The 27030-nt window shown below is 40.4% G+C and overlaps 1 protein-coding gene across 1 annotated transcript in view; it reads left to right on the forward strand.

Annotated features, from left to right (window-relative positions):
* kcnh3 (potassium voltage-gated channel, subfamily H (eag-related), member 3) overlaps positions 1 to 27030 on the forward strand; it is a 225150-nt gene that overhangs the window by 149692 nt on the left and 48428 nt on the right. Inside the window, exon 5 of the mRNA XM_075480199.1 lies at positions 11315 to 11454. Coding sequence (XP_075336314.1) covers positions 11315 to 11454 — 140 coding nt within the window. The remainder of the gene's footprint in view (positions 1 to 11314; positions 11455 to 27030) is intronic.

A 27030-nucleotide genomic window follows, 5' to 3' on the forward strand; every position in this document is an offset into this window, starting at 1 on the left:
AGGGGGCAGAGAGAGGGGGAACGACACGCAGCACAGGGCCGTCCGATGCGGGACTCGAACCGGGCTCAACCCACTACGCCACAGACCAATATTTTATTATTGTAAAAGTCTGTTGCTCACAGGCTTTTATTTTGTAAAAGTCTGCTGCTGTCTGCTGTGGAACAGGAAAAGAAAGTAATCGGCGGATCCACCAAACATGGAGAAGGGTACGGAACTTTTACTCGCCCGTTTTCATTTTAAAGTTCTTCCAGACGGCGGAGTCGACAGAACCAAAGTCATCTGTAAACACTGCCAAGTTGAATTGTCTTCTCAGCGTAGTAGTTCCAGTCTAAAATATCACTTAAAGGCAAAACACACAACTGATAGCAGCAAGTCATTCAAGGAAACAGACAGTGGAGCGAGGCTTCTACATAAAAACTACAGAAAGATGCTGATGTTAAAAGTGTGTTTGCACAACAAATGTTATGGCACTTTCATTCATATGGCAGCACATTTAAAATAAAGCTAAATGCTAAAACTTGAAACTTTTGAATTACTTTTGGGATTTTGCATACAAATGCGATTAATCGTGATTAATCAGGGAAATCATGTGATTAATTAGATTAAACCGACTTGCAGAGTTTTGTTTTTTAGAGCACGCAGAGCTTCAGTACAGCTGGAAACCAGTTTTATGCAAATCAGTCCAATAAAACTCTCAGAATTTTTCTAATATCAGTGATGAGGCTCAGCTGTAAAATTTTAATTGCCCTCCACCGGTGGAGAGAGTGGCAGCGTGTAGAACGTCATGCCCTTCAGCTCCCGTCAGTTATTGTAAATGCAAGTAAACAATTAAACCTCAATTAATAATTTCAATCACCCCCCCCCCCCCCCCACTGTAAATCTCATCCTGATTAAATAAACCAGTCTGTCAAATGCAACATTTCATCATTATTAATGACTTCCTCAAATCTCTGTAAACATTCAGTCAGAGATTACACTCAGCCTGCTGCTGTTGGGAAATGATGTGATGATGCAGACGCTTGGTGAGCAAAGCCAAATTCTAAATTAGCGTGCAGCATTTGTGAGTTAATTAGAAGCAGGCAGAGCAATCACTTGAGTGTTTTGTACACAACAAATTCAGCAAATAAGGCATTTTATAAATAGTTTGATATTAAATCTATCTATCAAATTAGCTGGATGGCCTAAACCTGACCACACTGTATTCCCACTCAGCAGTTTCTTCCCAAGTGTGAGAATGTTGCTAGCTTCCATTTATCCTGCTTGTTCTGGAGAGTTCACAGTTAGCATGACTCTATGTTTACTTTACGGCAGAGTTCACAGTTAGCATGACTCGTTGTTTACTTTACGGCAGAGTTCACAGTTAGCATGACTCTATGTTTACTTTACGGCAGAGTTCACAGTTAGCATGACTCGTTGTTTACTTTACGGCAGAGTTCACAGTTAGCATGACTCGTTGTTTACTTTACGGCAGAGTTCACAGTTAGCATGACTCGTTGTTTACTTTACGGCAGAGTTCACAGTTAGCATGACTCGTTGTTTACTTTACGGCAGAGTTCACAGTTAGCATGACTCTCTGTTTACTTTACGGCAGAGTTCACAGTTAGCATGACTTTGTTTACTTTACGGCAGAGTTCACAGTTAGCATGAATCGTTGTTTACTTTACGGAAGAGTTCACAGTTAGCATGACTTTTTGTTTACTTTACGGCAGAGTTCACAGTTGGCATGACTCGTTGTTTACTTTACGGCAGAGTTCACAGTTAGCATGACTCTTTGTTTACTTTACGGCAGAGTTCATAGTTAGCATGACTCTTTGTTTACTTTATGGCAGAGTTCACAGTTAGCATGACTCTCTGTTTACTTTACGGCAGAGTTCACAGTTAGCATGACTCTCTGTTTACTTTACGGCAGAGTTCACAGTTAGCATGACTCTGTTTACTTTACGGCAGAGTTCACAGTTAGCATGACTCTTTGTTTACTTTACGGCAGAGTTCACAGTTAGCATGACTCTTTGTTTACTTTATGGCAGAGTTCACAGTTAGCATGACTCTCTGTTTACTTTACGGCAGAGTTCACAGTTAGCATGACTCTCTGTTTACTTTACGGCAGAGTTCACAGTTAGCATGACTCTGTTTACTTTACGGCAGAGTTCACAGTTAGCATGACTCTTTGTTTACTTTACGGCAGAGTTCACAGTTAGCATGACTCTTTGTTTACTTTATGGCAGAGTTCACAGTTAGCATGACTCTCTGTTTACTTTACGGCAGAGTTCACAGTTAGCATGACTCTCTGTTTACTTTACGGCAGAGTTCACAGTTAGCATGACTCTCTGTTTACTTTACGGCAGAGTTCACAGTTAGCATGACTCGTTGTTTACTTTACGGCAGAGTTCACAGTTAGCATGACTCTTTGTTTACTTTACGGCAGAGTTCACAGTTAGCATGACTCTGTTTACTTTACGGCAGAGTTCACAGTTAGCATGACTCTTTGTTTACTTTACGGCAGAGTTCACAGTTAGCATGACTCTTTGTTTACTTTACGGCAGAGTTCACAGTTAGCATGACTCTTTTGGGCGTAAACATGACAGTACAAACACTACTTTCATTACTGTGACAGATTTAAAAAAAAGAAAAAAAACATCAGATATCATTTGACTTTTATTTCAACACTGTTGATTTTAAGGCGGTATTTAAACCTAAACTAACTCTATTTTGTAGCATATGTATCTAGTATTGAAATTAAACAACATTTTCATGTGCTTATCCACTCCAATATTTCATGGACAAACAAGAATTGGCAGAAGCCTCAGCAGCCATACAGTGTTAGTTTAAAAGGAAAAAAGAAGCCATTTCACATCATAATATGACATCATACGCTGATTAGCATATTCATTCACTTTGTGCTCTGTTTGGACCGTTTACGTCTGTTCTCACCTGTTGGTTGATCATCAGGTCACAGAAATACAAACAGGAATGTAAAAACTGATGAAATTTAAATGGAAAACAAGGAAATAAATGGAGGAAGAAAATGCAAAAGGGAGGAAAAAGGTAAATTAATTCTTCTATAAATGGGAAAAAAGTTGCATAAGTGATTAAAAACAATTAAATACATAAAAAGTTTGGGGAAATAAGTTGAGGTTAAATGCAGAGAATAAATATATGAATAAATAAATAATGTATTATGAAATAAGTTAGATTAAATTGTTTAGATTAATTGAGGTAACGCAAGGTTAAATGAAAACAGTTGGAAATTAAAGTGGAAAAATCTAATTGTTTCACCTTAAATAAATGAATCATTGCACAAGTAAATCATTTAAAAGCAATCATTTATTTATCGAATCGTTGATGTATTTTTGTATTTATTTTTGTATTTTGGCTGTTTCAGTCCTCCATACAGATTGGGGTGAGTCAACATATCAAACCAAACATCTTCTGATCGAAACTTCAGAATGGAACAGTTTATAAAGTTTATTACTGTTTTATACAGTTTAACAGTTTATTAAAGATTGAATTTATCACGCTACACCGTGTGTGTGTGTGTGTGTGTGTGTGTGTGTTAGCAAGAACACATGAAAACTACCTGGATAAATGATGTGAAACTTGTAGAAGAAGAGTGTTACATAGCTGAAATGTGTGTCCTGCACTCCTGAAGCTGCCTCATAGCAGCTCACCTCCATCATTCATAAAAGGAGCCAAAATCAACCGACAACATCTGCTGGTTGTTTGGATGAAGCCGTTTTTCCTGGACCGCACATTAATAATTCACATCGTGCCAGTTTTTAGTAGCTAATCAGTTGTTTCTCTTTTCTCTGTGAAAGCAGAGTGAGAGGCCACAATATGCGACACATAAACAACAGATTTGAATGTACGTAGGTGCAGAGAAAATATTTCTAACCCTGCAGAAGACGCACTCCAAATATATCTCACTTTAAAACCGGTAAATTCTGTCTCTGGCACAGTCTGAGTTGGTCCATGCAGAGAGAGCAGAGGAGAAGCAAGAGTAATAACGACTCGAGCTGAAGTTTTCAATTTGAGCTTTTAGCCTTTCAGAGATGCTGGATGTGATGCTTCCAATGGTGGGAAAATAAGCACCTGCTTGAAATGACTTCATTTTCCTCACTTTCCCAGCTGCTTTCTCACGTGGAGAAGAAAGGGTCTATGGTTGTTTTTAATACGGTTTCCTTGTGTTTTACTGACCGCATGAGCTATCGGATTGTTAATTCAAGGTGGCAGCTTTGGAGAGCAGAAGACAAACAGCAGAACGCAGAGAAAGGGGGAATACCGGAGAAAGATGGAGGATGATTCAAATGGTTACCGACCAAATTTCTGCAGATTCTGGGCAAGAAATGGACATTATCAAATCAAATCAAATTTATTTTGAATAGCACATTTCATGTATAAACAATTCAAAGTGCTTTACATAAAATAAAAGCATTGCAGCACGGAGTGGAAGAAGCATTGAAAATACATAAAAGAATATAAAGAGAAACAAATAAAGTGATTTAAATGAATTTGAAAACAAGCAACAGCCCAGATAAATTTAAAAAAAAATTAAAGATATCGTGCAGATTTCATGCATAGACACATGAGAACAGAAATGTCTTTAACCTGGATTTAAAAATGTCTCCATTTGGTGAAAGTTTAATCTCCACTGGCAGTTTGTTCCACTTGTTTGCAGCATAACAGCTAAATGCTGCTTCTCCATGTTTAGTCTGGACTCTGGACTGGACCAGCTGACCTGAGTCCTTGGATCTCAGAGCTCTGCTGGCTTTATATTCTCTGAACAGATCACAGATGTAAACCATCAGCAGGCTTTTAAAATCTATTCTGTGACTGACTGGAAGCCAGAGTAAAGATTTTAAAGCTGCTGTGATGTGTTCAGATCTCTTAGTCCGGGTTAAAACTCTAGCAGCAGCGTTCTGGATGAGCTGCAGATGTTTAATGCTCTTTTTGGGAAGTCCAGTTAAAAGAGCGTTACAGTGATGGAGTCTACTGGAGATGAATGCATGGATGAGTTTCTCCTGGTCTTTTTGGGAGAGGAAACCTTTAATTCTGTTGATGTTTCTGAGATGGTAAAAAGTTGCACACAACCAAACAATGAGGTGCAAGAAAGACTCGATACTTCGGCAATAAAGAGTTGACACGACAATCACATTTACCTGCTCTCTGCTCCCCGGTGGCAGTCTGGCTCAGGTTTGGCACTTAGCTCAGCATGAGGGGGCTGAATGCTGGGAACACATTTACTGTAACAGTAGAAAAAAAAATCAAAGAAGAGACTGTGACTGCCTCCATTTACAAACCTCTCTACAAATACACGTAAACTTTATCCTTAAAGACAGACGCAGCATGTTCAGACACATGCCCGCAGTATTAATTCACTTCATTAATTATTTAAAATCTATTGGCAGCTTACTTTCCCCACCAGCACACTCAGACTCCCCCTGAGAGCCTACAGTATGCTCAGCAATGCAGCGCCGTCCATGAGAAGAATCTACCCCGCAGCATGCAAATATTGTCTCCTCCTTTGCCTTTTTCCAGCCTGCCAACAGCAAAAGCATGTTGAGCAAGTGCTTAAGGACCCTGAGACCCGGCTTCCTGCGTCTCCATTATGCACAGTGACATTATCGCTGTGTCTATGCATGTGTTCCTGAAAGCAGTGACATTTTGGAAAATGTTCTTAGAAGAGTTAATGTCACTCTTGTCTGTGCTGTGAATCTGCAGCAAACAGACCATTACCTTAGCTTAACGTGAGACAGGAAAGTCCACTCTCTCCACCTTCATTAGTCACCAATTAACATTTTATACATTTAAATAGCACAAAAATATATGAACAGTGAGCCATTTTATTATCATCATTTTATAGACCAATGATTTCCTGGAGTCTGGCAAAGAGATCCAGTTAACTTTGGGTTGACAATCGAGAAAATTAGGGCTGGGCAACGATTAAAATGTTTAATCTAATTAATCACACGATTTCCCTGATTAATCACGATTAATCGCATTTGTACGCAAAATCCAAAAATGAATCCAAAAGTAGTGTATAGCTTTAGCATTTAGCTTTATTTTAAATGTGCTGCCATATGAATGAAAGTGCCATAACATTTGTTGTGCAAACACACTTTTAACATCAGCATCTTTCTGTAGTTTTTATGTAGAAGCCTCGCTCCACTGTCTGTTTCCTTGAATGACTTGCTGCTATCAGTTGTGTGTTTTGCCTTTAAGTGATATTTTAGACTGGAACTACTACGCTGAGAAGACAATTCAACTTGGCAGTGTTTACAGATGACTTTGGTTCTGTCGACTCCGCCGTCTGGAAGAACTTTAAAATGAAAACGAGCGAGTAAAAGTTCCGCACCCTTCTCCAGGTTTGGTGGATCCGCCGATTACTTTCTTTTCCGGTTCCGCAGCAGGCAGCAACAGACTTTTACAAAATAAAAGCCTGTGAACAACAGACTTTTACAAAATAAAAGCCTGTGAGCAGCAGACTTTTACAATAATAAAATAAATAATAAAACAGGGGTGGTCCGTGGCGTAGTGGGTTGAGCAGCCGCCCCATGTACAGAGGCTACAGTCCTCGCTGCAGCTGGCCCCGGTTCGAGTCCCGCATCGGACGGCCCTGTGCTGCGTGTCGTTCCCCCTCTCTCTGCCCCCTGCTTCCTGTCTCTCTGAACTCTCCTATCCATTGAAGGCACAAAAGCCCCCCCAACAAATTTTCTTTTTGAATAAAACCTACATTAATGCGCGATAATAACGAGTTAACTCGCCCAGTCCTAGAGAAAATACTTTGATATTTGCACTTTTTTGTCATTGAAAAATGGCTGGATTTAATGCTTTTCTTTGCTGTAGCTAAATATCTTCTTCTGATACCTTAGATTCAAGGCAGCAGTTTAAGTTAAAAAGATGATTTGAAAAAGCATTTGATTTGTAATTAAGTCATGTACTAAAGATAACCTTAAAGGTGACATGTTAAGCCCTTTTTAACAATTTTGCACAATTTTATTGTTGTTTATTGAGATGCATGAGACAGGCTTTGGTCAAAATACCTGTTGGTTTATTTTCACTGGAAAATCTCTTGAAAAAGTGATAAAATTCAGTCAGAGATTAATTAAATTTCTGCACCAAGTCAGTAAAATATTAGAAACATGATAAATTCAGTCATGTATTTAACACCACAGCCCCCAACACACAGTAATCGCTGCTTTTGGGACATTTTTCTCAAAACTCCATCCAACCGCATTTGCTCGATTTCAAGTTCGCTACAAGAAAAAAGGAGAAAGTCGTGGGTCCCAGGAGACGAATTAATGCATTCTGCTTCATGGACTGTGTTGAAAATGTTGTAAAAACACAAAAACATACAATGAATACAGCCGTCCCTCTCGATCCAGTCTGACTATAAAACGCTTTGACATTTACGACAGCTCAGTGCGACATGTTGGACTGAGTCTTTTGTCATTGAAAAATGGCTGAATTTAATGCTTTTCTTTGCTGTAGATAACTTCTTCTGACACCTTAGATTCGAGGCAGCAGTTTAAGTTAAAAAGATGATTTGAAAAAGCATTTGATTTGTAATTTAGTCATTTACTAAAGATAACCTTAAAGGTGACATGTTAAGCCCTTTTTAACAATTTTGCACAATTTTCTCAGGTCTTATTGAGATGGCTTTGGTCAAAATACTTGTTGGTTTAAGCACAGCGACTCTGTCTCAGCCCTGTTTCGACACTTCTTTGTTAAACATCAGGATGGAGACCTTTTGGTGACCTTTGGGGTTTAAACATTTAACCTAATTCAACAATTGTACTCGGAGACCTGCATCTTTATCAGAAACATGCCGATAATGTAGTAGAGTGAGGAGAGGACCAGTGGAAACACACCTTATCCACACAGCTGCAGGTTGATGAGTTACAGAACGGAACCGTTCAGCTAGAAAGCTTCAGCTAACAAAGTAATGTGGGAACAATGATGCTCATATTTCAGGAAGGAGCAGCAATAACTCCTTAGAAGTTGGTGTGCGTCACCTTCATTAGCGTTAGCTATTAGCGTTACCTGCTGCTAAAGGAGAAAATAAATCAGTAAATAAACCATAAGCAGTTATTTCTCAGATGCTTCCATTTCCCTGCTCCTCAGTGCAGCTGACAGCAGAACATTTCCACCAGAAGCTGGCTTCATCCGTCCAGCAGGGCGGATGTGAATGGGCGGGGTTTAGCAGAGGAGGCGGAGTCAACTTAAGGAGTAAATGATTAGTTACTGAAACCTTACTCTTGTAGTCCGGGTGTGATTACTGTTCTTGTGGTTACCTCAGTGACTCCAGACAGTCTACCTCGGGATAGGAAGTTCCCATTTCAATGCTCCCTCAATACCTTTTAAAAACTCAATAAAACCTGAGGCAGCTTGGCCCTCGAGCCATTAAAACGGCCTGTATTGCCCCAACTGAAGACCCAAATGACCACTACTTCTTGATTCCCCTCTAAAGTGAAGCACTTTATCCCTGTAAAACGGAGAGGTAGGGCCGAGTGGAAGAGTCGAGGGGGGAAGTGAGACCGGGCCGACCTGTACATTTATATATATCCTTTGGATATTTGATGTTTCTGTTCGAGTAGGAGCCTGAGAAATAAAGATCTTAGAGAATACAGAAAGTTTTGTCATACACACCTTGCTCACGCTGTCTGAAAGAAGCCACTTTGAAAGTTGCTCCCGAGGGACTGATGAAGCCGGGTTGTAATGCAGGTTCGTCGGGCTCCATATGCTCCGACATGTTTAATTAATAAGCGAAGGACGTCAGCCTTTAGCTAATTGACCCCAGCCCACACAAAGCCCAGCAGTGCTCTCGCTTTTAGGAGACAACCGAGGCAGTCAAACGAGGCCAGCTGGTGCCACAGATATGCCATCAACAGTTTATTATTAATGTCCCTCTGCTCTCTGATACTTATGACATGAACGGCCTGCAGTTGAGAAAAAACGATGGAAAATATCTGTCATTCTCACCTTTAAACAGTTTACTCCTCTTTCACTTATCCCAGATATTCTGTTAATTTTCCTTTGAGTTGCACCAGATACAGAAGCACAGAGAGAGTGTCTGATGCTCACCGGCTGTGCGAAGGAGTGCAGGCAACCCAGTCTCACAGAAAAACGTGTAATAGCTACGTTGGTCCACAAGGGAAAACGTGGTATTGTCACAATTTGTCCCCCAAAATTGTGACAATACTACGTTTTATTTGGCCGATTCATTTACATTGCTTCCCAACCAGGTCACGTGACTATCAAGTTTCCCTCAGCGAAAAAAAGAAAATGGCCGACTGTCTGCCTTTTTTCTGTTAAAAACATAACATTTTAAGAAAGCATCTGCATTTGTATGCATTTCGATGGCATTTCTAGCCAGAACTATGCATAATATTTTCATAATCTTCGTTCAAGGAATGTAGACAATCTTTCGTTTATTAATTTCGCCGAAAGTTTTAGTATCTCCTTGAAAAAACGTAAGAATAAAACGTTTTGTACCGTTGTTAAAGTGGTTGCTATGGACGCTGCTATCTCACAGACCTGCGCCGTACTTTCTGTTTATAAAATAAAAAACTGTGTGTGTGTGTGTGTGTATATATGTATATATGTATATATGTATATATATATATATATATATATATATATATATATATATATATACATATACATAAATAAACATATAGAGAATAAAACACTCCTCACCAGATACGTATACTTTATCTGTGTGGCTGTGGACGGGTGCGCACGTCATCTTCAGGGTCACCAAACAGGAGAAGGTTTTACCCTACTTAAGGGAAGAAACGGACATTTGGGCTTTGAAGATCTCTCCAGACTTGATGCATCAATCTGTAATTCTGGTCCGGACCTGGTTGGCAGTCCAGCCACGGCATGAAAGTCCCTCTTAATTTGTACTTGTTGGACGGCGGCGTATGGGATTCTGATGTACCATGGGTGATAAACTGATGAGAGCTTTGATGACCAAGGGGAGCGCACGACTCACAGAGGACTGGGACACCCCCGATCTGTCTCCAATCTCGCTCTGAAAGGTTCCAGAGGCCAAAAATCCAAGGGGCATCCAAAAGTAGCAAGTCAGCCGCCGGTTACGCTTCCCATTGACCTTGTTATATACAGAGTCAGATTAACCTTCAATTAGTGCATAATTTAAGTCCAACAGAATAATATCAGCATGATTATGGGGTATAATTTATATATTTATTTATGTTTTCTTCAAAGTAATTAAATATACAATCCATTAGTCAAGCAAACTTGATTGGAATAACAGCGGACTATTTTAGGAAACTCCTACGACGGGTCTGGATCACTCGTAAATTCTGTTCGTACCTGAAAGAAAACGTAAAATACGAAAAGATTGGTGAATGCCCAGATTCTCTTAAATCACTCGTACTACTCGAAATAATTTTTCCCCCATCGCTTTGGCGCCCCTCTCGTGCAGCGCCCCTATGCGCCGCATATAGTGCAATCCCACTTTCTGCGCCACTGGCCACACATACTGTACCTTGACCGTACTAACAACTGTTGTTTTAAGTTTTAAGTCTCTGCAGCTATACGATGCACGTCTGTCAGAACAGGTGCAGCCACCTCCTCTCATAAGATGGCTGCACCTTGTTGAGGCTGCGTCTGTATATGTCGGACTGACCTCCAGCTGTGCGTGCAGAGAGAGCCACAGATGCTTTCAATGGGCTTTATCTGAAAGCTTGAAATCTATCCTGGATATTTCCAACAAATCGCATTAGCTTGATGAAAATGAAATTGTCTGGTTACATGAGAGGGAACGTTTTCAATTGCATCACATTATGGGCAGAGGACAAATGAAGCGGGAGACAAAAGGTGAAAATAAACAATGAGATGTGCGTAATCTATCAATTAAACAATCAATTTCTGTCTTTCCTGCTTTACTTTGCTGTATGGAGACTTTTGTTCGTACGACGCAGAAAGGATGACACACTGAGGTTCGTCATTAGTATTGATTCTGCTCTATAGAGAAAGATATGAATCTAAATCCAGACGATAGAATTCCACCTTAAGAACCCCTCGAGTCAATGATGGGCCACAAAGGCAGACAACAGATCGATGTCAGATCAAATATTTACACAAAAGCAGCATGTGCACATCAGAGCAGGTTGTTTCACTCGGATAACATCATGATGGAGCCTGATTTGCATGAAGTCGGGTGGTGTTTTCCTCTGAGCCGAGAAAAGTGTGTTTGGGTCACCATGCAGAGGATCGGACTGGTTTCTCTCCTTCCTCCTGTGCTGTGGATGTGTTCCAGGCTCAGCATGTTTCCTCTTTTCCTTTTTAGATGAAGATACGGGTTTGGAGGTGCATCAGGTGACTCGGCCTCCGGGCTTCAACGCCAACCGGCGCCGCAGCAGAGCGGTGCTTTACCAACTGTCAGGACACCTGCAGAAACAAGACAAGAGCAAGCTCAAGATCAACAACGTGAGTTTCTCTGCATCAGTAGCCTCTGTATGTATGACTGAGTTTTATCTACTGGCTGAACCACTTTCAGCAGCATCCCGTGGTTTGTGGAGCCACTTTTTTTTTGCTTCCACGTAGAAGATGGAGGTCATTGGCTGAAATTTACCTCCATCACACAAATGTAGCCCTCAGATAATGATTGCAAAATGTTCTACTTTGTAAGAGTCTTGAGCCTCCGCTTCTTTCTTTATGTGGAATGGAATAAATATAAAATGTAGAAAACAATGGACCAGGGAAGAATAAGGTGTGTGTTGCCAGGAAAACAGGAAACAAGTGCAGTGATTTACTAAAACTAGGGCTGGGCGAGTTAACTCGTTATTATCGCGTTACCTCGTTAATTATTTAGTCATGTGATTAATTAGATTCAAAATTTTAATCGTTGCCCAGCCCTAACTGAAACATGTTCAAACATGGATATAAACCCAGAATTTGAGGCAGAAACAGAGTTAGTTCAGTTCTGAGCAGCTTTAAAGTGAATATCTGCTCTGAGCTGCTTTCTCCTCCAGCACAGCCTGAACCCTCTCAGACGAGCTTTCTGTCCTTTCTTTAAAGGGATAGTTCGGGATATTTGACATGAATCTGTATGGCATCACCATAACCAGTGTCGTGCATTCAAACTGACTTACCCCTGACAGTGTCCTGTGAGCCGAGTTCTTGTCCAGTGTTGGTCAAGGCGAAAGTAGTCCGGCTTGTTTGCTGGGGTCAAGAAATTAGCGCGTTTTTCTTCCCAAAACAGTACGTGTGCTAAAGAGTGATTTATTTCATCACAAAAACCGAAGCCGGCAAAAGTCACTCCTCGTTATCACTTGGGCCCTATACTGTCTCTCATTGTGTATCAGTGCGCACGTCATTCTGACCGCGAGCTGTGCGCACGAGTCTTTCTGTTCTTTGGCAGTGCTCAACACTTACTCTGCAGACAACTGGCCATCGGGTCCAGCTGGTCTGGGACGCCTCTTCCAGTTGATCTTGGGAACATGGAAAAAAGTTCTCAAGACGCCTGCATTCAGGAGTGCAGGGAAGTCACCGTTATTTGTGATGCAGGCAGCAGCTGTCCCGCGGCCGCCGACATCCTCATCTAAGGTTTTGTATCTGGGGCATAACTAAATCCCACTCGTGGCAGCAGTAACATTCCACCTCTGTCTGCATTACTTCGCACTTCAAACAAGTGCACCAGGATTTGTCGGCCACCCTGGGTATCGCAGCTCCAGCACTGGCTCCAGCTTCTGTTTCCATCACTTCTCTGTCCACCCTCTCTCTTTCTGCCCGATCTAAGTCCATTTGGCGAACTTCCTCCTCAGTATAAACGGGTTCATGAAGATACCCCCTTGGCTCTGAACGGAAGTCAATATGTTCCTCGTCGCTCTCGTTGTCAGACATCTTCCCGAGCAGTAAACAAAGTGAACTCGTGCGCACAGCTCGCGGTCAGAATGACGTGCGCACTGATACACAATGAGAGACAGTATAGGGCCCAAGTGATAACGAGGAGTGACTTTTGCCGGCTTCGGTTTTTGTGATGAAATAAATCACTCTTTAGCACACGTACTGTTTTGGGAAGAAAAACGCGCTAATTTCTTGACCCCAGCAAACAAGCCGGACTACTTTCGCCTTGACCAACACTGGACAAGAACTCGGCTCACAGGACACTGTCGGGGGTAAGTCAGTTTGAATGCACGACACTGGTTATGGTGATGCCATACAGATTCATGTCAAATATCCCGAACTATCCCTTTAAGGAGTCTTCAGGAATAGTTCTCCAGGCTTCTTGAAGGACATCCCAAAGCTCTTCTTTGGATGTGGGCTGCCTTTTGTTCCGTTCTCTGCCAACATGATCCCACACTGCTTCAGTAATGTTGAGCTCCGGGCTCTGGGGAGGATTCATCCCTCCATCAGACCTGCTGCCACTGATTTTCAGCCCACTTCTTGTGTCCTTTGGCACAGCTCAGCCTTTTCTCCCTGTTTCCCTTCCTTAAGAACGGCTTCCTGACAGCCACCCTTCCATGGAGCCCATTTCTGATGAGGCTTGGGCCAAAAGCAGATGGATCAGCTGAAGGTCCAGATGCATCTCTCAGCTCCTGTGTCAGGTCTTTGCTGGAGTTTTTCCTCTTTCTTAAGGACATCACTTTCAGATCCTGTTCATCTGCTGTAGATAGTTCTTTAGGCCTGACACTTCTTCTTCTGTCCTCCACTTGTCCAGTTTCCTCAAATGTTTTAAGGACACACTGCACACCATGCTGAGATATGCCAAGTTTTCTTTGGGAATCACCTTGTTGCTGCAGAAATCCTGTTTTCTGTCTGTCACACTGTATTATCTTTGCTGTTTTTCAACACTGTTCCTCCAGCTTTGCAACTCAAAAGGTCAACACACCCACAAACATTTCTCAGCTGAAACTGAACCCTCCACACCGACCCGTTCAGTGTAGCAGCTCAGCGCTGTGGTGCTTGTAAGTTATTACTTCACTGGATGTAGTTTTAATGATCATGATTTTTAAAATAAGGACACAAAACTTTTCAACACTTCAGTGGAACAACAAAATGAAACAAAAACTATTTTTTGGCCACACTTGGAGGATGTTCGTTCAACTTCTTTACTTTGTATTAAGTAAACAAATGAATAAATAAATTGATAAAACACAAAATGACACAAAACAATTTGATCAAATAGCTTGCAAACCAAATAGAGAAAAATATATGCAACCAGTCTGTAATTTGCATTTCTAAAAGAAATAGCTGCACAAGTCTGAATATGCAAATGAGTCTGCAGCTAAAAGAGCATCTTTGCCAAGCTTCGGGAGCTGTTTGCACCTGTCTGACTGACAGGAAACAAGAGAGCTGTCGCAGGAAACCATGAAGAGGATTATAAAGCTCCTTTAATCACCCAACAGATGGTATGAAAGCTGAGCTATGTCATTTTGTCTTCCCATTTCGTTTGGGCTCACAGAGGAGTGTGGAAACACACAGCAGATTTAACCTCACAGCACAAGAAGGCCTGGCTCCTCCCACTGAGGCTGGCTCCTCCCACCGATGCGGGAGCTCCTCCCACCGATGCGGGAGCTCCTCCCACCGATGCGGGAGCTCCTCTGAAAGTATGAATTGGGAATTTTTGGAAGGTCTCTACATGCTGATTTTGAGCAGTTATTGTTAACTCGCTGACTCTAAAATCTGTAGCAGGATAAATAACATTGTGTTTGTGGTGATGGTTCAGTTTTGTCTTGTTTTTAAGTTAGTGGGTAGAGTGCGTGATTGGCTGAATCAGTCTGTATGCTTTTAACACCGTTGAATCAACTCTTTCTATCCATAAGCACTGTGGCTCCTTCTAATGGGACAATAGACGTATTACAAACCATGAAAGGAACATAGAAAGGAGTTGGAGTATCAGAGGGCAGCGAAGAAGAAGAATGTGGATCAATCAGTGGCTGTTGATGCAGACATTTGAGAAATGAAGGATTACGAAGCTGCCAATGAACTGAAAACATGAAGAGGAGAAGAGATTTTGGGATAGCAGAAGGTGGAAAACAAGAATATTTGGACTTTTCCCCGATTTAAATCGCTAATGAAGAACAAACGTCTTTGGGCTGATACCAAAATGTCTTGTTTTCTCCTTGAAAAAGTATGTTATCTTATTGAAATAGATGTATTTGAGATGGCTGCTATCTCCAACTTGACCACTAGATGGCAGTAGTTGTTTCACACTGTTCCTTTAGAACTAAAGTTTTTTACAAAGTGCTCTGTGGAACCAAAACAGAACCCTCATGGGTGAATATGAACCCTGGAACATGGAACAGCTGTGTTGAAGGTGGCAGTGCCACCATAAAAGATCAAAAACTTTATTATGAGCAGGTTTTTTCACAAATTTCTTCGACAGAGACCAGATCTGTGATCCAGACCCATATCAGGGGTGTGGGGTAGGGTAGATGGGGGGGTCGTCATAGGCTTTAGTCTACAAACAGCATGTTTTAAAACCTCCAAAGATCAACAAATCATATTTTAAAGGGTGTTGTTGTGTTCGGAGTAACCAAGGCTGAGGACAGCGTGACTTATGAGAGGCTGAGCTGGTGTTTGACCATGGGCGTAAAATTGCGTATGGACGTGTCCACAGTGTTGTATAAAGTACTGAAATCTCACACTCAAGTAAAAGTATAGGTACCCCTCCAAAATATGACTTTGGTAAAAATCCAAGTCACTGACTGAAATGTTACTTGAATTAAAGTCTTAAAGGGACACTATGTAATTTCTTCCCCCAACTAGTGGTGCAATTTTATTTTGCAAAGTTGAATGAATTTGCTCTCTAGCGCCTCACGTTTTCAAATGTGCGCTGCAACTTCTTGAACTACGGCAAGCGGAATGTGTCAAGATTCAAGAAGCTATAGCTTCAGACTCAAGGTCCATACAAACAAAAAGAAATCAAAACACACAGTACAAAGGATTACATAACACACATACAACAACACTATGAATACAGATGACAGATAACATGTCAGATAACATAACATCTCCTTTGGTGTGCAAGCAATGCAATTAGTCATATTCCGGGAGTTACCGGAAGTGACGTCGACGCAGCGTTAGCATTAGCCTGCGTTAGCAATAAGAGCATTAGCAGCGGTACATAAACTCCCGGTAAACTTACAAACTTTCTAATGCCTCGTTTTGTGAGTTAAGAGCCTATGTGTACTACGGCAGAAGTTTGGTAACAATCAATGCATTATTAGTGGGATCATTTACGAGATAAAATCTATTTAGCATTTTTTTTTTTTTTTTTTTAAACTTTATTAGTAAATCAACAAAATAACAGTTTACAAATGTGAGCATAACGCCAAAAAGAAGATATCCAGGGGGAGCATAGGAATAATAATAAAAAGAAGAAGATGATGCACTTACAAAAAGAAAGCTAATGAACACAAAGACATATGTGCCAAGGAATAAAATCTATTTAGCATTAGCGGCTGTAATAAGCCATTTGGCGGAAATGACGTCACAATGACGTCATTTCTGCTTGTAGGCCTGGTGGGGAAATCGCGATTCGAAGTGCTTTATGTCCCTCTCGGCACTTTTCATAGACCGGAAGGACATGGCAGCCTCCATAGAGCTTACCTGCTCTATGTAGATACAGACAAGTTATTCTTCACTCAGGAGGATAAGTGAGATTTTTGACAGAGATCATTTTACACCAATGAGGACTAACTTATGAATGAATATGTTGATTTGAGCTAATAAATGACTTAATTTATTACATAGTGTCCCTTTAAAGTATCCGAAACGTCTTGTACTTAAGTATGAGAATTACTGTAAAAATAGATGTACTTAAGTAATGTAATGAAAAGTAGAAGTAAAAAGTAAACAAGGAAAATGCATTTTGAATGACATTTTTTACACTTTGGTAAACTTTGAAGGTCAAATACACTTAAAATCTACACACAACCAAGTGCAGGCAAAGTTTAGACCAGGTTTAGACAGAAAATACAAACTTTGTGAACCTTTAAGTTTTTCTTCTTCAAGGCTGCTACTGTTATTGCCATCATTATAAACAAAATTTAAAGAAAAAAATAGGAGAAAACTGAAGCTTATCTGGCATCTGAAGAGGGAGTCCAGTTTGAAACCCCTTTTGTAAACCTTTCTCAAAAATAAATAAAATAACTCAGTACAGAAAATGTGGCCAACATCACCAAGAAAAAAAGCTGTTACGATTTCTGTACTTCACAAGCTATAGGAGGTGCACACACAACCGGTCATTATACAAAAGAAAAAAAGAATTGGGAGGGAACTGCAGCTTATCTGGCATCTGAAGAGGAAGACTTTTTTGTAAAACTACCGTAAAACCTAAAATATTTCTGTAAGATAGGATTTCCACGTCTTTGGGCAGGCATAACATGCATGGGGTCAAAACACTGTTGCGTTTTTTTTTTCTCTCTCTCTCTCTCTCTCTTTTTTTTGTAACGAGTAACTAAACCGAACTATGAAAATGTATTGGAGTAAAAGTATGCAATTAAAGACATGGTTGGTAATCCTGTTCAGAAACACATTTTGTAATACTGGGTGAAATGGTCCGTCTATCCTGAGAGAAATCTATACAAGATGTATTTAGAAAAAGGGACGAAAATAATCAGACCTCTGTGGCAGCTGCAGGACTGAGAAAAAGCTGACCAATCGGATTGGTCGCCTACAAAAAACCAATCAGATGCCTCTGCTTTCTGCCTACGCCCCCCTCTGCCGGCTCCCTGCGCCATGTGCGCATGCGGTTCCACCGGCTTTGGATGAAGCACTGACGGAATGGGGAGGGGGGGGTGGAGCTTAGAGGAGTGGACACTTTCGAATCTTGCTAGCTCTCTTGCTAGCTCTCTAGGATTACCTACCATAGCTTTAAGTTCGGAAATATAGTGACGTAAAAGTGAAAGTTGTCAAAAAATTTTAAACTCGAGGAAAGTACAAAGTATTCCAAAATATACTTAAGTACAGTAGTGAAGTATTTTTACTTCGTTACTATACAACACTGCGTGTCCATGCCAATATTTGGATACGTATAAAATGTCCATACCAATTTTGAATGGGAAATTGCACAGCGTTCGGGAAACAAAGGGTTAATTTTCCCCTTCCGCAGTTCCTTCTCTCAAAGACGGCGTGTCATTGGTGGGGACAGCCTCGCTATCTGTGATTGGCTCACCTCCTGTAGCTGCCTGGCTTGTTGTTGCTAGGTTGGTTGCTAAGCGGTGATAGCGGGAAAACAGTTGAGAGGTGACAGGTACTTTTGTTCGGAGTCATTGTCTGACGGGGAGGTAAGTTACTCACACAAAATAGTCTTGTTAAAACCTGTTCAGTCCCGTCCCCACACAGTGAAATGGACGTCCGAGCAGCTTCCAATATCATCCAAGTTTTTGCTTAATGAGAGGAGCCGAGATGATGGTCGCTTAGTCAGTTGATGATGAACACTTCACCTTAATTTTCGCTAAACTTTTTTTTTTCTGGACTTACCGAATCGAGGGAATTGTTCCCTGTTAATATATTTCGAACTGTAGCCTAGAGTAACTTTTGTTGGAATCTACAATACTACGTCTTTTTTTTTTTCTCTCATCGTTTGCTAGTTAACGGTGCTAGCTGTCATGGCGGACAAGCGGTCAAGAGAGCAAGGCAATGCCAAAAAAAATCTTTCCTTTACTTCACTCGTGCAAAATGCAGACGACATGGACATTATGTCAGCTAATGGACATACATATGTTCAAGCTGAATTAGTACTACTCCCCGACTCTACTCCTTCCACCCCTGCTACGAAAAAGGGAAAGATGGAACCTACACTGGCCGAGCTGCAAGGCAACATCGTGAGGTTGGGAGCAGAAAAACTGAAAGAAAATGCCGAGTCTCTAGCGTCTTTGATCAAGAAAAATGCAGACTCTATTGAGTCGCTGAAAGAGTCTACAGAATTCCTAGCAAGAGAGGTTCAGACGGTTAAAGCTGATGTGATCATTGTGAAGCAAGTTAATGAGAAGCAGGAGGGCAGAATGGCAAAGCTTGAGGAAAAAGTGAATGAAATGGAGTTGTATTTTTTGTTGTATGAAATGAATGAAAAGAAACCCAGAATGAATTGAAAATGGGAATTAATGAAACTTATCTCTAGTTATTAGTAATAACTTTTGAAGATTTCAAATAAACATTTATTTTCTTTGAAAAACATGTCTAAACATTTATTGTAAGGCGTATATTTAAGCAATATTTAAAAATGGTGAAAAATCTAACTTTTGATAACTTAACTGAACTGTAATATTCGGTTTCGGTATTCGGCCAAGTGATTAATTATTATTCGGTTTCGGTTTCGGCCACAAATTTTCATTTCGGTGCACCTCTAATACATTGTAAAAATTTCGGCGCGCGCATCATGGACCTCGCCTATTCCACAATCCTGGCTACGGCCCTGGTCTCTCACAGGATCGGCAAAAAGAAACCAAATAAAACGCGTGCAGTCATCACTCGTTTCACATTGAGATCTACGCGGGACCGGGTGTGGAGATGTGCAAAGGAATCTGACTTCCTCAAAGATAACAAGCTGAAGTTTGGAGAAGACCTCACCTCCAAGGATAAGGAGGCACGCAACCAGCTGTGGCCACAGATCGACAGGGCTCGCAAAGAAGGGAAGAAGGCATTCTACGTTGGTGCGAATGCCATGATCGATGGTACAGAAGTCCCGGCTTGGGAATAAAACAACCGTTTGATTCTCACTTCTGCTATTTTTAAAGCAGACCTTCAAATGGTCTGCTGTAAGCTTTACTCTTGCTTTACACTTTTTAATTCTGCTTTACACAGTTTTACAACTGATTATTTGCATTTGATGTCAGCTTTTGGCTCAAGCCATATATCTTCAATTGACACTTTAAGTTGGGCAATTTCAATCACTTCTGAAGTCTCGATTCATAACAATTCTCTCAAAGGTGGAGTTCATCTATACTGGTTCTGGTAGTTCATTTTCTCGACTGGTTCTAGTGCTCAGTACGGCACTTTCTTTATGTTCACTTAATGTTAGGGGTATTCGTGATTTAATTAAGAGGAAAGCTGTTTTCTTATTTTGCAAAAACCTGAAGGCTGATTTTTATTTTCTTCAAGAAACCCATGCTTTACTTTCAGATCTCAAATTTTGGAAAAGCCAATGGGGGGGTGCCCTCTGGATGTCTTATGGTGATAGCAACTCTGCTGGGGTGGCCATTTTAAAAGGCTCTTTTAAAGGGAAAGTTTGTAAGAGTATATGTGACAACTTTGGAAGATGGATCATATTTGTAGTCGAATTTATGAACAATATTTTTATTTTGGGTAACATTTATGGTTACAATGGTATTGTGAGAAACAGGAATTTGTTTGAAGAATTTGAGGAGCAGATTCTGGCTCTAATACCTTTGTTAATGCTAAACTTATATTTGGAGGAGATTGGAATTCTATTAGTGACCCCCTTAAAGACTGTTTCCCAACAAGACCCATAGGAGGTTCTTACTGTGAATTTAGAAACATATGTCTGCACTTGAACTGCTGTGATATATGGAGAACAAAAAACCCAGGGCAAACAAAGTTCACATGGAATAACAAAGATATGTCTAGAAAATCGAAGATTGATTTTTGGCTTGTGTCAAATGAACTAATTGACAAGGTGACCGAAACAGAAATTAATCCATCAATTTTGTCGGACCACAAGGTTATCTCTCTTTCTTTCCAAATGGATGATTCTACAACTGCACAAAAGTTCAACATATGGAAATTTAATAATACCCTATTGAAAAATCCTGTGTTTATGGAAACAGTAAAAGATATTGTCACTGATAACTGGAACAAGGCTCAAGAAGAGCAAGTTTTTGGAAAACACTGGGAATATACTAAATTCCAGATTCGAAACATTGCAATTATGAGAGGAAAGGAAATGGCCAGAATAAAAAGAAGTCAACAGGATAACATTCTTAAGGAGATAATGGCCATTTATGAAAAAGACTCTGTGTCAAATGGATGTTGAGAAGCTATCAGATCTGCAGTTGCAATTAGACAATATATATGAGAACTTGGCGCAAGGTGCCTTTGTTCGCTCCAGGCGCAAATGGCTAGAACAAGGTGAAAAGAACACTAAATACTTTCATAATTTAGAAAAAAGAAATGCCAGCATTAACAACATACACCAATTAAAAATTAATGATTCTATTTCTGAAAATCCCCAGGAAATATCTGTCTTTGTTGAAGAATTTTTCAGTAAATTATATACAGAGCCAGACCCAACGTGTAATGCACTCCCCTTCTTGTCGTCCTTGAGGAATGTTAGGCAAATAAACCAGATACAAAAAAATCTGTGACCAGAATATATCTTTGAATGAAATTAAGAAAAGTATTAGTCAACTTAAAAACAATAAATCCCCTGGTAATGATGGTATTACAGGTGAATTTTACAAAGCATTACAAGATAACATTGTTGAATTTCTGTAAGTATTTAAAGAAGCTATAGAGATAGGGAAACTCCCTACATCTATGTGCCAAGGTCTAATTACTCTGATACCTAAGCCTAATAAAGATTGCTTATTGATTGAAAACTGGAGGCCAATCACTTTAATTAACAATGATGCAAAAATATTTGCACATATTTTTGCACAACGTCTTAAGCTTTGTCTTCCTTCAATTATAGATAAATGCCAATCTGGGTTTATGAAAGGTAGACATATTAGTAATAATATTAGATTAATTTTGGATTTAATTGATTATCGAGAACTTTTGACTGACAACAGTTTTATTTTATTTATTGATATATATAAAGCTTTTGATACAGTAAGACATAACACGTTATTTGATGTTTTAGATTTGTCAGGGTTTGGTCATTTCTTTAAGAAGGCTATCAAAACTTCATACAGTAATTGTAATAGCTCGGTGAAACTCCCAGGTGGTACCACTCACAGATTCAGCATATCTAGAGGTATAAAGCAAGGTGACCCTGCTGCACCATTTTTATTTATTTTAGTAATGGAAATGTTGACCATGCATTTATTTAACAACCCTTTTCAGGGCATTAATATCTCTGGTAAAGAAACAAAATGTTGCCAATTAGCTGATGACACAGCTATTTTCCTCAAGGATGAAATGCAGATAAAAAAGGTCATTAATTGTATCAAGGAATTTTCAAATATATCTGGACTGCACCTAAATATTAAAAAATGTGCTCTCTTCCCACTAAAAGACAATTATTCTGTTACTGAACTTGAAGGCATTCCCGTATCAGATAAGGTCACCTATCTGGGTATTAACATCTGTAAAGATGAGACAGAAAGAGTTAACTGCAATTTTCATCCTCTCATCCCTAAAATAAAAAAACGGTTTAATTTATGGTTAATGAGAGACCTTTCTATTAAAGGACGCATTTTACTTTCTAAAACGGAAGGTCTGTCTCGATTAGTTTATCCTGCTAGGGTTCTCGATACCCCAAAATCTTTTGTCAAATAAGTAGACTCATCCTTATTTAACTTTATCTGGAAAAATAAACCACATTATCTAAACAGACAAATACTAAGTAACCCTTATGATCGTGGTGGACTAAATGCACTAGATTTTCACTCCTCTAATATAATGTTCAAAGTAAACTGGATCAAAGACTATATCAAAAACAAGAACAAGATATGGTACCTTATTCCAAACCTGATCTTCCAAAAAGTTGGTGGTTTAGAATTCCTTCTTCACTGTAATTTTCAGGTCAATAAGCTCCCCATAAAGTTGTCTAATTTTCATAAACAAGTCCCCCTCTGTTGGCTTTTGACCTACACACACAACTTCTCACCTCACAAACAGATTATTTGGAGCAATCATCTCATTACTTTTAAAAAGAAATCTATATTTTTTGAAAATTGGATTAGTAATGACATCTTGTTTATTTCTCAGTTAATTAAAGGATAAGACCGGTTTTTTGACATTGGGCCCTTGATTTCACATTATAACATGATGTTCTACTCACCCCTGCTTGTTGTTGAACATTTGGAGCTGTTCCGAAGATATTCGCGAGGCGTCTGGCTGCTCTCTTGAGATATTCGGCCATGAAACGGTTTCCTATGGGCAAGCTTATACAGGCACAAACTATGCTGTTTATAATTTATTAATTACTCTACACTAGCACTGATAACGTGGAGGTGCGTCGCTTGCTTAAAAAAATCCGGGTTACTAATTTTGAATTTTAGCCGAATGAATAAATAGGCAGCAGGTCTGTGGGCTGTCTGTGGCAGTAGCACGACGAGGACGTCAGTAACACCCACTTTACGACAAAAAAATCAAAATTACATTAACCCGGATTTTTTTAAGTAAGCGGCGCACCTCCACGTTATCAGTGCTAGTGTAGAGTAATTAATAAATTATAAACAGCATAGTTTGTGCCTGTATAAGCTTGCCCATAGGAAACCGTTTCATGGCCGAATATCTCAAGAGAGCAGCCAGACGCCTCGCGAATATCTTCGGAACAGCTCCAAATGACCAACAACAAGCAGGGGTGAGTAGAACATCATGCTATAATGTGAAATCAAGGGCCCAATGTAAAAAAACCGGTCTTATCTAGAGATGCACCGATCAATCGGCCACCGATTAAAAAAGCCGGTTTTATATCCAATCGGCCCCAATCGGTGACCGGCCGGTCACAGTCGTAATTTCCGGTTTTCGGCTGATCAAACTGACCCGCATGCGCGGTGCGTAGCAGCACAACGCGCCCAGAGCAAAACAGCTAAAAACTAGCAAGACTCAGGAAGAAAACATGTCACTGATTTGGACTTTTTTCACTTTGTGCCAGGACGACCCAAAACAGCTGTTTGTAATGCTTGCAAGTCAAAAGTAAGCCGCGGAGGATCAACGCCTAAGACATTTGGAACAACAAACTTTGGAAACCGCTTATAGTGGTCACGGATATAGTAGGCTTGGGACAGAATCATTTCTATACAAATGCTGTTTAAATAATTTGTTTATAGTGGTCAAGAAATCAGCTTATAATGTTCATTTTTGGCCATTTTATGAATGTAAACATGTGCAAAAATAATTTTAAAACTACGTGTAGCTATTTTATTTCTTACTCCCTTGATTCCTTTCTGGACGTCTGCTTCTGCCTCGCTAGCTAACGTAACGAGTTGACACCGGGCAGCAAGCGCGCGAATCATGGCTGGAAAAAGGAAGTCATGGAGGAGCATGTGTCCGAGGATGGGTGATGGAGAGCGGATTGAATGCGCGTGTGACCGCTGGAAGCTCCAGGCTGGTTCTTGTAAGATGGGAGGCCGGTGGTTTTGCGCATGCGCCGAGCCAATTTTCTAAGTTTCGTTTTCACGCCAAGTAGCACAAATCGACAGAACACCGGCACGGAGGAGCATAGATCCGAGCAGGGTGCTGAAAGGCGGATTGAATTCAAACTTTATTTTCAGACTTGTAAAAAAAAAAAAAATGCACCGGCGGCACAGCAGAGAATAAGTAACGTACTGTATTTGAGTTAGCCTACAGTATGTCTGCGCACTGCGCAGTACTGTAATTAAACTTGCATGATAATAAAATTCAGTAAATGCTGAAGCTATTCACATCATTTCGTTTCGTTTCATTTAATTTTTCTCATTGAAAAACGATACAAATGGTATTTAGATGATATTCTGCATAAAAAAATAAGTGAAATACCTGTGATACTAATTTGGTTGTAGTAATCAACCGCTTATAGTGTTCAAATTCGCTCTGGACCAACGTGATCACTATAAGCGGTTTCCACTGTACGCCACTTGGAAAAGAAGCACCTAGGTTTGTTTAGCAAATATAAGGAGGACACTGCCGCTAATAGGAGGGATGCAGCAGAGTCGCAGCAACCACAACAACCCTCCACCGTGGCTGCTATGTTCAACATCAACACTGAAAAGTCCACCGCCACCACTAGGAAAATAATGGAGTTCATGGCACTGATGAAACACCTGAGTCCACGGTACAAATGACCAAGTAGGCGGTACTTTTCTGACACAGCACTGCCAAATGTTGTCTGGGAGAAGGGTACTTGTATTAAATTTGGGAAAGGGTACTCAAGCCAAACAAATATAGTGTCTATTATATGATTATAATTATTTCTTAGATAGAAAATCGGTATCGGAAAAACCGGTTTTGGCAGGTCAGACCTCCTCAAAAACCGGAAATCGGTATCGGCCAAGAATTTTGCAATCGGTGCATCTCTAGTCTTATCCTTTAACAGTCAAGGTTTGTTCCTTACATATTCAGAATTTTTAAATAAATTTGCTGTCCCAATTCAGCCTAGAGAGTACAGTATTGTATTTGATGCTATTCCTAATGGTTTTATGAGAATACTATCTCAAGCTCCCTGCGAGCAGTCTGATCCACACATTTACAGTAATCTATTTCTTAATGGTGTAAACATTAGAGATAGAAAATGTAATAATAAATGGTTAAGACAGATGATACAAATACCTGTTACTCCAAGGTGTAAAAGTTATTGGAATGGCTTGTTTGCCTATGTCGATTGGGATAAGATTTGGCCTGGCCTTAATAAATATGTACTAAATAATAAAGTCAAGGAAGTGTCATTTAAAATATTACATTTAATTTACCCTACAAACACACTTTTACAAAGATTCAAAATTGATCAGCCAGATTTATGTGTTTTCTGTGGTATTACGTCTATTTGTCATTTATTTTACGAATGTTTTACTCAAGATTTTTTTGGATTGAGGTTGAGCGTTTGTGTTGTGAGGTATGGTCTTGTCATGTTTCTTTAAAGATGAACTGAAACGAATGTTCATCTATCATTCAAATTAAATTTTTGTCTTTTTCTAAAACCATCAATCCAACTTGAACTAAATTTTCCGGGCATAACTTGTTAAAACGGCCATTTAAAAGTGTGAATTATGTGGCCTTTGGTACGAAATTGGCCACATGACCGTGACGTCATAGGGTTGACTCCCTTATTTGCTAGCATGGCTGGCTGCGAAAACAACATACATTTGATGGACTTATATCTCATAAAGGAACCAAAATTCTGATACAAACATCAGCAGGTCGAAAGAACACACCTCTAACATTATGTGGAAAAACTTTCGTTGAATTTAAGCCACACAAATCGATTTAATATCTATATTGTAGAGGCTCTGCACCTCCGTATGGGTAATGGAAATGAAAGTTACCATTTTCGGCACAGAACAGCCATCGCTCCTACTACACGCTGATTATTATTAGGTTGTTATCCATCAAATGACACAATAGTGTATGTTTGCTGTGGTAAACTGGAAAAGATTTGAACATGCCGGTTTGGCAGATATGGCATTCTGCTGCGCTGTCTTTGACACGTTGAAACCTAACGAAGGGGCACTTTGAAATCCAGCCACTTAAAAAAATGTATGTGATAATAACATGGTTTTAATGTAAGCTTAATAAACAATGGCGTGGATTAACGGGTCGGAGATCCTCCAGTGCGCGGCCCCGTCTGCGGATCCTCACGGGTCGGCGGCAGGGAGATGGGCACCCGGCCTCGGCACGACCGACAGCAGCCATCGGTAGGACTGATCCACGGAGCCTCGGATGTCGTAGCCGGCGCAATCACCGAGAGACCAGACAGCAGATGGCGAGCGTTGTTGGTGGAGGGCAAAGCCAGGTGGGCTTTCAGCCGGCATATTACTCCACCTCTCTTTCCACGTCTTCTGCGACGGCTGTTGCGTGGCAACCGACCAGGTAGATGCCATAGGTAAGAGGGCACAGACGCCAAAACAGGTGGCGGTGGCTTTGTCTGATCGCTGACGTGATCGATATTATGTCCACAGAATCTCTGATTTTCAAGAGACTCGGGCGATCATGCATCAGTAGTGATGAAAACGATAAAAACATGACAAAACACAAAAAAAAGCTAGCAGAGGTAGACGGCCAGCCACTCACAACGGCGCCAAATTCTAGCTGGATATGTGTGCAGACCGAAGAGCAGACCGAGCAGGCCCCTGCTTCCGAGCAGCAAACACCGTAACAGGTGCAGCTATCGGCAGGCGGCAGCAGGCAGTGATACGATCCACCGTGCTCTTGTGTTTGCCTTCTCCTTGTCAG

This window comes from Odontesthes bonariensis, chromosome 12, assembly GCF_027942865.1.
Source record: "Odontesthes bonariensis isolate fOdoBon6 chromosome 12, fOdoBon6.hap1, whole genome shotgun sequence".
Classification (NCBI taxonomy): Eukaryota; Metazoa; Chordata; class Actinopteri; order Atheriniformes; family Atherinopsidae; genus Odontesthes; species Odontesthes bonariensis.